Source organism: Oncorhynchus mykiss, chromosome 18 (genome assembly GCF_057628025.1).
Source record: "Oncorhynchus mykiss isolate SJ-2025 chromosome 18, ASM5762802v1, whole genome shotgun sequence".
Taxonomy (NCBI): domain Eukaryota; kingdom Metazoa; phylum Chordata; class Actinopteri; order Salmoniformes; family Salmonidae; genus Oncorhynchus; species Oncorhynchus mykiss.
The window spans coordinates 27,574,738-27,588,281 of NC_143039.1; the positions used below are offsets into that span (position 1 = coordinate 27,574,738).

The 13,544-nt window shown below is 39.5% G+C and overlaps 1 protein-coding gene across 7 annotated transcripts in view; it reads left to right on the forward strand.

Annotated features, from left to right (window-relative positions):
• The window catches only part of LOC110495777 (ATP-binding cassette sub-family C member 4), a 41,207-nt gene that overhangs the window by 7,012 nt on the left and 20,651 nt on the right, over positions 1-13,544 (forward strand). For 3 of the 7 annotated variants that reach the window (XM_021571200.3, XM_090208068.1, XM_036952231.2), the window contains exons 2-7: positions 7,492-7,602; positions 7,931-8,051; positions 10,262-10,486; positions 10,574-10,663; positions 11,168-11,331; positions 11,872-11,997. In XM_021571200.3, the coding sequence (XP_021426875.3) occupies positions 7,492-7,602; positions 7,931-8,051; positions 10,262-10,486; positions 10,574-10,663; positions 11,168-11,331; positions 11,872-11,997 (837 nt within the window). Of the gene's footprint in view, positions 1-34; positions 151-7,491; positions 7,603-7,930; positions 8,052-10,261; positions 10,487-10,573; positions 10,664-11,167; positions 11,332-11,871; positions 11,998-13,544 lie in introns of all 7 variants that reach the window. The other 4 variants (XM_021571202.3, XM_090208066.1, XM_090208065.1 and 1 more) reach the window with 3 other exon arrangements.

A 13,544-nucleotide genomic window follows, 5' to 3' on the forward strand; every position in this document is an offset into this window, starting at 1 on the left:
CTTATTCCCATACTTTACAATAACTCTGTTGCAGTGGTCTCCATATAGGCTATTCCCTCCATCGCCACACTTCCGCCCAGTTGAAGCTCTCGTGATCTCCATGCCTCTTCGGAATAGCACCCCTCAGCCTCAGGAGATTACCTTCTGGAGGTATGCAGTCAGTCATTATACCCTAATGTAGGTATATTTGCCTACTATCCAAATAAAGTGCAGGGCATGCATGATGCGTGCAACTCGTCATTCCAACATATTTGAACATTTACTTCAGTCAGTCAGTATGTCATCCATTTAGTAATTTGCCATTCATTCGGTGATCTGTCCGTTGCAATAGGAACGAAATCAAAGAGAATAGAACAGTCTTATCCATTTGTTTATTGAAATCCATGTGTATTCAAATGATCCAAAGTTCGTTAGCCTATCTAATAAGTAAATGTTTAATTTAGGCCTATCCAAATTAAAAAATAGGTCTTCAACTTGTGCCTACAACCTGTCCCAAATAAAAAAAATAGGTCTTCAACTTGTAGGCATTGCAATTCAGGCTATAATTTTGGGTACTGGTATCTTACGGAATAATTTGAGTACTCTTTGTGTTTTATAACAGTTTTTATTTATAGGGCTCCCTTTAAAAAGAGACCCTAGCTCACAGTCCTCTAAATGTAGCCTCTAAATAAAATTTAACTAAATAGTTGAAGAGGCACGTGCAGTGGCTGATAGGGAAAACAGATCTGGCAATAAGAATTGGCTATAGATAGTCTTGACCATTTGGCACCCCGTGGCTATTTCGCTCAGGACAGGTTACAGCCAAGACTTAATGTGGTGTTTTGTCTCATTTATTGATATGGATATAGCCTCTATGGGATGGGGTTGTGCAACGCAAATGGCTATAACAAGCCTACATACAGAGTGGAATTCACTAATACAACAGTCAAAATGGCTAATATAAGACCTATAGTCCATGCTCCCAAATACTGGAACAAGTGCAGCTATAAAAATACATGTATGCAATTATTTGGCCATTTAAATAACACACAACAGCATGGCATATTTAGATAATGGAATAGGCCTACCCTAAATCATATTTACTTTCTATTTTGAAGTTCAGGTGGATATTCTAGACAAGGCTCTTCTTTGTCATTCTCACTCAAGTCATTTGCTGAAGGCCCAAGCCTATACTATGTCATCTACTGGTATAACATTGTTATTGAATGCACTTCTAAAACGAGCGAGACTTTTTAAAATTGAAATTAAACTAGAAACAGCAAAGCAACTCTAACGTCTGGGCTAGAGTTGCTTGATTGACTAGTTAACTTCGACTAGCTACGTTTTGTTTCATGTCCTTTAAGATGCCACATTACTGACAAAAGTTTGTACGCATAAAAAGATCTGTAACCAAGTAAAGGGACACGTAAAAATGGAATGTGTAAATGTTAATTCATAGTTGTAACATAGGGATTGTACGTTTACAGATCTATTTTAACGTTTGTGTTTCCCGCATGGCTTTTTTTTAACGATCCTAACAATTTACATATGGATTTTCTTACTATTCTAACGATAGTAAGAACGTTAAACATTTTGTTAAAAACGTTAAACGTACGTTAAACCTTTTGGCAGGTATCTGGCTCCATAGATGTGTTCCACAATGCGTGCTCGAGGAGTGGAACTCACCTTCCACCGAGTTGCATTATTTTCCAGAGAATGCATAGAACCCCGAGTTGAATGCTCTGCACCAGAGGTTACTTAGGCAAAAAGCAAGTTTAGAATGTATCACAGCGCCTGTACTGTATATATGTTTATATTAATAGTATGTTTGTTGTCGCTTGGTGTCTTTCCTATATAACTTATTTAGTTTAGATATTTAATATCTTATGGTGTTCTTGTCTATTACTGTTCTGTACTTTGTCATGCCATTTGTACATTTTATGTGGATCCCAGGAAGAGTAGCTGTGGCATGTGCAGTAGCTAATGGGGGTCCTAATAAATTAAACTTCTATACCATTGCTATAATTTAACACATTTGCCACTAAAAATATGTTCAGTTGCAGGTCGAAATGTGTTCAACATCCACTTAAGTAGATAGCCATAGTAGTTGCCTTGGTAATCAAACAAACACCTGCTAGTTTAGTTAACCCAAACCATCATATATGCAAAAGTATGTAGACACCCCTCCAAATGAGTGGATTTGGCTATTTCAGCCACACCCGTTGCTGACAGGTATATATAATCAAGCACACAGCCATGCTGTCTCCATAGACAAACATTGGAGAGCTCAGTGACTTTCAAAGTGGCACCGTCATAGGATGCCACCTTTCCAACAAGTCAGTTCGTCAATGTGGTAGGCCACACAAGCTCTCAGAACAAAACCACTGAGTGCTGAAGTGCGTAACGTTCAAACTGCCTCTGGAAGCAAGGTCAGCACAAGTCAATGATTACCATGCGAAAGGCCAAGTCGTGTCTTTGACTATCATTAAATGTGAAGACTGTATATTATCAAATCAATTCTCTGTAATTTAATTACGTGATTAAACTAATCAAGTCACTTTAATTAACTAGGAATTTGGGGCACCACGGACAAATGTTAATAGTGTATTCATTTCCCTAATATAACTCTTCAGATATCTTCACATCTTATCAAAAGTCTCTTGTTAATTAATTTTACCTCATCAGTCTCATTACTAAATGTCGCAAACCCTTGGATATCTGCACGAATCCTAGCATAGAATCATGAATCAGCGATATACAAATTGGCTTAATTATTTATTTACTAACTTAATTAATCACAGAATTACATAAACACACACACAATAGGTGATATATTGGTTTCTACATGATACAAAGAAAGTCCCTAGCGGACAACCGATATGATGGCTTGGTAGACAAAGGGATGGGGCAGTTCAAGAAGGAAACACAGAGTGGATTCACAACATACCTAGAAATTGCTAATACTTTGAACATGAACACCCGCTCATTCGAAAAGAAATAGCAATTTACATAATTACGAGTGTCTACCTTTGCTGTCCCTCTCTGCGATTTTCTGGTCCATCTGCTGGATAGTCAGTTGACATGGCGCCTCTGGTTTGTCCACCTGAGATCAAAGTCATACGTTGTTAGAATGGATACTTCAGAGTACCATTCAGAAATGATCTTAGAACGAATGTGTTTACCAGACTAAAGTATTTAAACAGCTACAGTCTGAGTAATTGTTCTTTAGTTTGTAGATTTCTTAGCCATTTCAAGGTGGGAATGATCTCCATGTTCCCTGTCTTGTCCTTTGGCAGAGTTGTAGTTCTTAACCGTTTCAGCATGTAGCGTCAGCTCCATGTTTTCTAGTCTTAACTGTTCGAGACGTCCGGCTTACCGTGGGTCTCTTTGGCACAGTTGCCAATCATTTCAACATGTAGCTACCGCTTCATGTTTTCTGATCTAATGTACATTTTGTCAAGTGGTTTTATACTCTGTGGAAGAAAGGGGCGTTCTATGACGCCGAAGTAAATGTCTGTACTCACGGGGACGTGTCCACTGACTAGTTCAACTTTATTTTAAAAACCCACACTCATTTAGAGGGCTAACATCACATTTCATCTTTTCACAAATAGTTTCATATGTAATCATATACGTTTCACAACATTTAGATGTAAACCCTATAATGGAGAAGTGTACACAACCAAAGACACAGTCATGTGTGTTTTCTGTCCTTCTTGAGATCACCACATGAAACACACTCCACATGACTGTCCCTTAAGTGTCCAAGGACCACTCCCACTCCCTTTTGGCAAGGAGAATGTATTTGTTATTTCTTATGTGAGAGAGGGGGGAGCCACGATGTACACCCAAAAGGGCCACGTCGTGACACATTGTTTTTAAGAGTGTTTAATCATGATTTCTGCTGACATACATAATAGGCTACACTGATTCATGTGTAGAATTGCAGGAAATTACATTTTCAAACTTACATTTCTCTCTATACAGTCAAGAAGGGGGCAACTAAAACGTTTTGCTGCAAGGTGTGGGGTTGGAGGGGGGGGAACCAAATCTTGCTTAGGGCCCCCAGAAAGCTAGAGCTGGCCCTGACCATGTCAGATCTAGCAAACTAATAAAATATGTCAATATGTCTAGTTAGCCATCTAGTTCATACCCTGAAAGTTAGCTTGTGTCCAAATTTTGTTTGATTTACTTGCCATCCAAAGTGGTGATGACAGAAGTCTGACTGACAACTTTACCAGTACGAGGACTTGCCGATGTCAAGCGTATTCCAAAAGCCTAATCTCTGTTGAAGCAAGCAAGCTGAAGTGCCTTCAGAAAGTATTCACAATCCATTACTTTTTCCACATTTTGTTGTGTTACAGCCTGAATACAAAATGTATTAAATGGAGATTTTGTGTCACTGGCCTGCACACAATACTCCATAATATCGAAGTGGGATGTATGGTTTCAGAAAGTTTACAAATTAATTCAAATGAAAAGCTGAAATGTCTTGAGTAAATAAGTATTCAACCCCTTTGTTATGCCATGATTGTGTGTAGATTGAGGAGATGGAGGGGGGATTCATCAATTTTAGAACAATGTGTAACAAAATATGGAAAAAGTAAAGTGGTCTGAATACTTTCCGAATACTTTTTAAGTTGGACTTAAAGGGTAGTGTAGCACTAAAAGCACTCCCTCTATGCAGAATGTAAATGTTTATGGTTCAACTCTCTTCAGATAGGCCAGTTCAACTAATTAACAAGAATAGCAGTACAGCAAATATTTTATCTTTATTTAACTAGGCAAGTCAGTTAAGAACAAATTCTTATTTTCATTGATGGCCTGGATAACTGCCTTGTTCAAGGGCAGAGGAACAGATTTTTACCTGGTCAGCTCGGGGATTCGATCTTGCAACCTTTCGGTTACTATTCCAATGCTCTAACCACTAGGCTACCTGCTGCCCCAAATGTGAATCAGCTTTCAGATAATTAATTGAAGGTGGTGTGAAGGTGGTGTGTGTCTGCATGGTTTCTTATCCACCGAGGGCCAGTGTGGTAGGGTTTTGTTCTATCCAAACAAAATCACACCTGATTCAACTAATCAAGTCTTGATTGAAGTCTTTGATTAGTTGAATCAGGGTTTTGTTCTAACCACTGGTTAGAACTAAAGCCTAAGTGTACATTATCTGTGCATACAATTGGACATCCCCCTGTTATGCCCCTGTTATGAGTGCTACGTTAATTTTTTAAAATTAGGCAAGTCAGTTATGAACAAATTGTTATTTACATTGACGGCCTAGGAACAGTGGGTTTAACTGCCTTGTTCAGGGGCAGAACGACAGATTTTTACCTCGTCAGCTCGGGGATTCGATCCACCAACCTTTAACCACTAGGCTACCTGCCATCCCAAAATGTAATGACATGGTAATGATCAGTTTATTTGAATAACTTTAGGGTAAATTCATATAATCACATTTTACATAAGAAATGTCAGCTTGTACATTTTGAACATTTGGAGATGAATTATATTAGAGGTGGGCTTTTTTTGGAACACACATGGGCTGAAAGGGTACATTCAGTACCCATTAAGCCCAGTCTGGACTTTTCACATATTTTATCAAATATTTGTGTCTCTTGTTAAAAAATGTTAAGTAAAGACAAAAGACTTGATCAAAGATTAATCTCCACTTTATTTGTTATTTGATCTCTCTAAAAAAAATATGTGTGCAGTATGTGTTTAGAAATGTCTAAACTTAGATTTTGGTGGGTTTATTAGGTACACTTACCATATCAACAATAGGTTAATAAAACAAATACTAAAATATAGTTTTGGGGTGGAATTTTCCTTTAAGTGTCAGTGGTCTCTTTTAAAAATACCACTATCTGGATATTCTCTGCTGTTACATGCTCATTTCAAGTATCAAAACCCCAAATATGGTTGTACTTGTATTACTCTTGTTTATATTTCTATTGTCTTTTGAGTCTTGTAAACAATCAATGTAAAGCATCTATTACATTTGAGAGAAGTTCCATTTCTCCAGCCCCATCCTTCAGTGGAAGTGGTGTGGCTGACCACAGACCCCAGACAATGCTGCCTGATTATCCATTCAGTGTTTTCCAGGGTTAGAAAACACCACAAAATCAGTAGAGCAAAGCAAGCAAACTGATCACAGGTCAGTCAAAAAAGTTAACCTTCTATCCCATGAGCCGTACTAGAGTTCAGAGAGAATGTTGCACAGTGTTGATGCACAGTATGATGAACTGGTTGTTTTGAGCAAGATGAAGATTTGTGATTTGACACATCCTGATCTGAATGTGCCATTCCACACTGTTCATGCTCTTTCAAGCTGAAAACTGAAAAACAAGGTAACAGTAGTTAGGTTTCCATCCAATTAGTGACAGATTTCCATGTGAATATAAAAATAATCTGCCTTTTGCCATTAAATTCCCATATAATGAATGGGAATTCAGTACATGGGTGCACATTTTGGTTTTTCCCTATCACTACACAGCAGATTTAAAATATTCAAAGCTTGATGATGAGTTGGTTATTTGAATCAGCTGTGTAATGGCAGGGGGAAAAACTAAATGTGCACCCAGGGGGGACCCCAGGACCGAGTTTGGGAAACCCTGCTTTATTAACAAAGCTCACAGATGCAGTGTGGGTCGGCTGTTTACATTAGGAGATTATTATGGATAACAGCGAAATTATTTGTCAAACGGCAGCCAAGCTTCATTCATGTCACCAGAATAAGACCCTCAATATTTATTGGAAAGGAGCATCAAACTCATCACCTTGCAAATTCAGCACCCTGTGAAGTTCATCATAATTGATTTAATCTGTAGCTTAATAAACTGCATGCTTTCCTGAGTCGTAGTGGGAGGACCACACAACATATCACCATAAATACATTTTACCAACAGATGGATCCCACCATGTCGAACTAAATGTGTTCTGTCGACATTTATACAATTGTGCCGGCGTCGTTTGTGGTACTGAGAAAGGGGTAAAGTTCACAGTGCTCCTTGCATTTAGATGTAAAAACATTGTTCTTGCATGCATATTGATCACGCAACAGTTACCACCTGTAATAGAATATTCTTTGTTCCATACTAATTCCTATATCAGTGACACTGCTGAGAGAGAGTGGCTGAGGTCACGTAAAGTTGGCAGACACAACTAAAACAAATGAGCTATTGGTTAACACTTGAACCCTGAAGCAGTCATTCGTAAAAAGATAAAGCTACTTATTTAAGGTACATTTAATTTGTTACTCTTCAACCAAGTTGTCGTAGGGCAGTGCCAACAAACAAGGCCAGTTGAATTCTTCCAAAAACCAGGCCCTTCTACTACATGTATATCCTAATAAAATAAAAAAACATAAAGCAGAACATTTAGTACAGTGCATTTTGACGTTGGGGTTCATGGATGAAATGTTGCTCATACACATCCACTTCCTATTTTGTGAGTTCTCTTTCCTCAATCTGCATTGGTTAATTATTTATTCCCCTCCTTTTTCTTCTCTATCAGTTGGGTAACCCCTTTATTCAGTATTGGAAATAAGCGGAGGCTAGAGGAAGATGACATGTACCAAGTGCTTCCCGATGATGCTTCTCAGGGCCTGGGAGAGGAACTACAGAGGTATGACATACTGTGGCCCAGCTCTATTTTGCTCCCTAGGACCTAGCCCTATCCCCTAGGACATTGCCCTATCCCCTAGCCTAGCCCTTTCCTTCTAGCCTAGCCCTTTCCCTCTTCATTGTTTACATCCCTTATGGTATTTTTTTGTTTGGTTTTCTGAGCATTGAGAGATTACCTTCCCTGGCTCCATTTGAAGTTTCATGTTAAACACTGAATTTAGCACCATGTGTATTTATGCTCCAAATAGCCCGAAATAGAGATTATGAAAATATTAATGGCCTGTGTTCTGTTTTCTGATCATAATCTAACAATGTGCTAATCTTTACAGATATTGGGATAAGGAGGTTCGAATGGCTGCCAAGGAACTGCGGATGCCCAAACTCACCAAAGCCATCGTGAAGTGCTATGGGAAACCCTACGCAGTGCTGGGGATCTTTAGTTTCACCGTAGTATGTAGAAATATATGTTTTCCTGTTCTTGAAAATAACATTTGACCTATGTACCTACAGTACGTGGTGAGTGGGTTATAAGGTTGAAGTGGGAAGTTTCAATACACCTTAGCCAAATACATTTAAACCCAGTTTCACAGTTCCTGACCTTTAATCCTAGTAAAAATTCCCTGTCTTAGGTCAGTTAGATCACCACTTTATTTTAAGAATGTGAAATGTCAGAATAATAGTTGAGAGAATTCTTTATTTCAGCTTTTATTACTTTCATCACATTCCCAGTGGGTCAGAAGTTTACATACACTCAATTAGTATTTGGTAGAATTGCCTTTAAATTGTTTAACTTGGGTGAAACATTTTGGGTAGCCTTCCACAACCTTCCCACAATAAGTTGGGTGAATTTTGGCCCATTCCTCCTGAGAGCTGGTGTAACTGAGTCAGGTTTGTAGGCCTCCTTGCTCGCACATGCTTTTTCAGTTTTGCCCACAAATCTTCTATAGGATTGAGGTCAGGGCTTTGTGATGGCCACTCCAATACCTTGACTTTGTTGTCCTTAAGCTATTTTGCCACAACTTTGGAAGTATGCTTGGGGTCATTGTCCATTTGGAAGACCCATCTGCGACTAAGCTTTAACTTCCTGACTGATGTCTTGAGATATTCCTTCAATATATTCACATAATTTTCCTACCTCATGACGCCATCTATTTTGTGAAGTGCACCAGTCCCTCCTGCAGCAAAGCACCCCCACAACACGATGCTGCCACCCCCGTGCTTCACGGTTGGGAAGGTGATCTTCAGCTTGCAAGCTTCCCCCTTTTTCCTCTAAACATAACGATGGTCATCAGTATATCCATATACAGTGGGGCAAAAAATAGTTTAGTCAGCCACCAATTGTGCAAGTTCTCCCACTTAAAAAGATGAGAGGCCTGTACTTTTCATCATAGTTACACTTCAACTATGACAGACAAAATGAGAAAAAAAATCCAGAAAATCACAATGTAGGTTTTTTAATGAATTTATTTGCAAATTATGGTGGAAAATAAGTATTTGGTCAATAACAAAAGTTTATCTCAATACTTTGTTAAATACCCTTTGTTGGCAATGACAGAGGTCAAATGTTTTCTGTAAGTCTTCACAAAGGTTTTCACACACACTGTTGCTGGTATTTTGGCCCATTCCTCCATGCAGATCTCCTCTAGAGCAGTGATGTTTTGGGGCTGTTGCTGGGCAACATGGAGTTTCAACTCCCTCCAAAGATTTTCTATGGGGTTAAGATCTGAAGACTGGCTAGGCCACTCCAGGACCTTGAAATGCTTCTTACGAATCCACTCCTTCGTTGCCCGGGCGGTGTGTTTGGGATCATTGTCATGCTGAAAGACCCAGCCACGTTTCATCTTCAATGCCCTTGCTGATGGAAGGAGGTTTTCACTCAAAATCTCACGATACATGGTCCCATTCATTCTTTACTTTACACGGATCAGTCATCCTAGTCCCTTTGCAGAAAAACAGCCCCAAAGCATGATGTTTACACCCCCATGCTTCACAGTAGGTATGGTGTTCTTTGGGTGCAACTCAGCATTCTTTGTCCTCCAAACACGACGAGTTGAGTTTTTACCAAAAAGTTATATTTGGGTTTCATCTGACCATATGACATTCTCCCAATCTTCTTCTTCAAACCAAGCTGCTTATCTATTGCAGATTCTGTCTTCCCAGCCTGATGCAAGTCTACAATTTTGTTTCTGGTGTCCTTTGACAGCTATTTGGTCTTGGCCATAGTGGAGTTTGGAGTGTGACTGTTTGAGGTTGTGGACAGGTGTCTTTTATACTGATAACAAGTTCAAACAGGTACCATTAATACAGGTAACGAGTGGAGGACAGAGGAGCCTCTTAAAGAAGTTACAGGTCTGTGAGAGCCAGAAATCTTGCTTGTTTGTAGGTGACCAAATACTTTTTTCCACCATAATTTGCAAATAAGTTCATTAAAAATCCTACAATGTGATTTTCTGGATTCTTTTTCTCATTTTGTCTGTCATAGTTGAAGTGTACCTATGATGAAAATTACAGTCCTCTCTCATCTTTTTAAGTGGGAGAACTTGCACAATTGGTGGCTGACTAAATACTGTTTTGCCCCACTGTATGTCAGCTTTTACAGTGTAAATAAGTGGATTTGAGTTCAGGTTGAAATCGCTCTACCTCTCTTATTCCCCCGATAGGAGGTGGTTAAGGTGATCCAGCCAGTGTTCTTGGGAAAGCTGATCCAGTACTTTGAGAAGTATGATCCTGATAATATGGATGCACTGTATGAGGCCTTTGGCTACGCTGCTGGTATCTCTCTGTCCACTGTTGCGCTGACTGTTCTCCAAATTCATTATTACTACCACGTTCTGAGGACCGGCATGAAGATACGAGTGGCCATGTGTCACATGATCTACAATAAGGTCATTCTACGCTGCATACTTGCATACAGCATTAAACCAATTGAAATCTTTAAGAACAATTTACTAGTAAATTGAATTCCCCCATAGGCCCTGTGTCTCAGCAGTGCAGCGATGGGAAGAACAACCACAGGCCAAATAGTGAACCTGCTATCCAACGATGTCAACAGGTTTGATGAGGTAAAAGCAGGAAGTGCATGAAGACATGCGGTTACTTTGGATGAAATGGTTGAGCACATCATCACCCTTCATTCCATAGGTTTCTGAAGAGTTATGGCTCTAGCTTATATAACAATTGACCATTCGTCAAATGTACAGGAATGGAATGCACCAATATCTGGAATGTCTTCGAGCCGTCTGTCATCCTTTCCTGGCAACTAAAGTACATAAGTTAAATCCACAGAGAGAACAAAGTCATGGATGAAAGGAAAATGCAGATGGTTGCTTAGCACAAATGTTTACAATAGTCCGACGCTAAACTCAAAGCAGACTGAAAGAATATAAATGTATATAACATGGGGAGCCCATGCAGCTTCTTCAGTGGTATCATGACAAGCGTGGCCTGTTGGCCGCTGTATTAGGTCATGAATCCAGCTCGAAGGATCATATCATCTATGTTGTGCTAAATGCAACTACTTAGAAACATTAACAGCTACATTAACCAAGGATCACTGGTCTTTGTAGGTGACCACCAATCTGCACTACCTCTGGATAGCACCTCTGCAGGCTGTGGTGGTTATCAGTCTCCTGTGGTATGAGATTGGCCCGTCGTGCCTGGCAGGCGTGGCTGTCCTTTTGTTCCTCATGCCACTACAGACCATGTTTGGAAAACTCTTCGGCTCCCTCAGGTGAATTACATAAGTTACATGACATGGTTTGAACTTAGAGTGGGGTCTTCTTGAGAAAAGTTGACCTTGTCCTTATCTATAGGGGGCAACGTTTTTCAGTGAGTTGCTCCTATGCTAAAGTAATTATGTCAGGGCTTCCTGTTAAATGGTAACCCATAGGTCAACCTATATGTTAATGATGTGCTTGTTTTAAACCACTTTTTAGTTTTGACTAATAATTTACCTCTTGGAACACTCTAAGCATGTGTGAAGAAAAGTTCGCTTCAAATGTTGGCTGGCATATTGACTGACAATTGAACCGTGAACTCTTGCTTTGGCAGCTGTTCACATGATCAAGGACACAAGTAGTGGAAGTAATAGTTTTTATTAGGCGTTATGAAACCCTAAAGCAATGCAGACTTCTCTGATTCTAGGAAAGAGTTATCTTAATTAAATGCAATTGAAACATTGCCGTTAGTTCGTTAAACCTTGGAAACGTCAGAAGTTTTTGTTCACAAGGAGATATGTCTGAACTGACTGAGGGAACTCCTTTCCTTGCAGGAGTAAAACTGCTGTCCTCACAGACAGTAGAATACGCACCATGAATGAAGTGGTGTCTGGAATCAGGATCATCAAAATGTATGCCTGGGAAAAGCCCTTCTCAGCACTGGTCAATGAAGTCCGAAGGTAAAAACTACAGTAGTAACATAAATTGTACAGTTGAAGTTGGAAGTTTGCATACACTTAGGTTGGAGTCATTAAAACTTGTTTTTCAACCACTCCACAAATTTCTTGTTAACAAACTATAGTTTTGGCAAGTCGGTTAGGACATCTTGTGCATGACACAAGTCATTTTTCTAACAATTGTTTACAGGCAGAATATTTTACATAATTCACTATATAACAATTCCAGTATGTCAGAAGTTTACAGTGCCTTTAAACAGCTTGGACAATTCCATAAATGATGTCATGGCTTTAGAAGCTTCTGATAGGCTAATTGACATATTTTGAGTCAATTGGAGGTGTACCTGTGGATGTATTTCAAGGCCTACCTTCAAGCTCAGTGCCTCTTTGCTTGACATCATGGGAAAATCAAAAGAAATCAACCAAGACCTCAACCGTCATACTGCTCAGGAAGGAGACCTGTTCTGTCTCCTAGAGATGAACGTACTTTGTTGCAAAAAGTGCAAATCAATCCCAGAACAACAGCAAAGGACCTTGTGAAGATGCTGGAGGAAATAGTTCCGAAAGCTTCAATATCCACAGTTAAATGAGTCCTATATCGACATAACCTGAAAGGCCGCTCAGCACGGAAGAAGCCATTTGCTCCAAAACCGCCATAAAAAAGCCAGACTACGGTTTGCAACTGCACATGGGGACAAAGATCGTACTTTTTGGAGAAATGTCCTCTGGTGTGATGAAACAAAAATAGAACTGTTTGGCCATGATGACCATCGTTATGTTTAGAGGAAAAAAGTGGATGCTTGCAAGCCGACGAACACCATCCCAACTGTGAAGCACGGGGGTGCAAAGTCAAGGTATTGGATTTACCATCACAAAGCCCTGACCTCAATCCTATAGAAAATGTGTGGGCAGAACTGAAAAGGCGTGTGTGAGCAAGGAGGCCTACAAACCTGGCTCAGTTACACCAGCTCTGTCAGGAGGAACTTATTGTGGGAAACTTGTGGAAGGCTAGCCAAAACGTTTCACCCAAGTTAAACAATTTGATGTGTATGTAAACTTCTGACCCATTGGGAATGTGATGAAAGAAATAAAAGCTGAAATAAATCAATCACTCTACTATTATTCTGACATTTCAGGTTCTTAAAATAAAGTGGTGATCCTAACTGACCTAAGACAGGGATTTTTGCTAGGATTAAATGTAAGTAATTGTGAAAAACTGAGTTTAAATGTATTTGGCTACGGTGTATGTAAACTTCAGACTTCAACTGTATATGTTTATTTCTATTAGCTGGATACACAAAAGGTATGATTAACCAACGACCCTCAGCTAGATGTGACCAATCCCTTTAACATTCTCATTCCTTGTACTGTCCCAGTCTTTTGTCTTGATGGTGGCACTGTGGAGCGATGGTGCTTGAACCCCACCATGGCTGCTTGCGGCTATATTTTTTCAATGTGAATTTCCCTTCTGGGACAATTAGATGTATTGAAAATAACTTTTGCATGTTTGCAACTGTTGTTTTCAAAGGGGGATATGGGTCATTCCACCA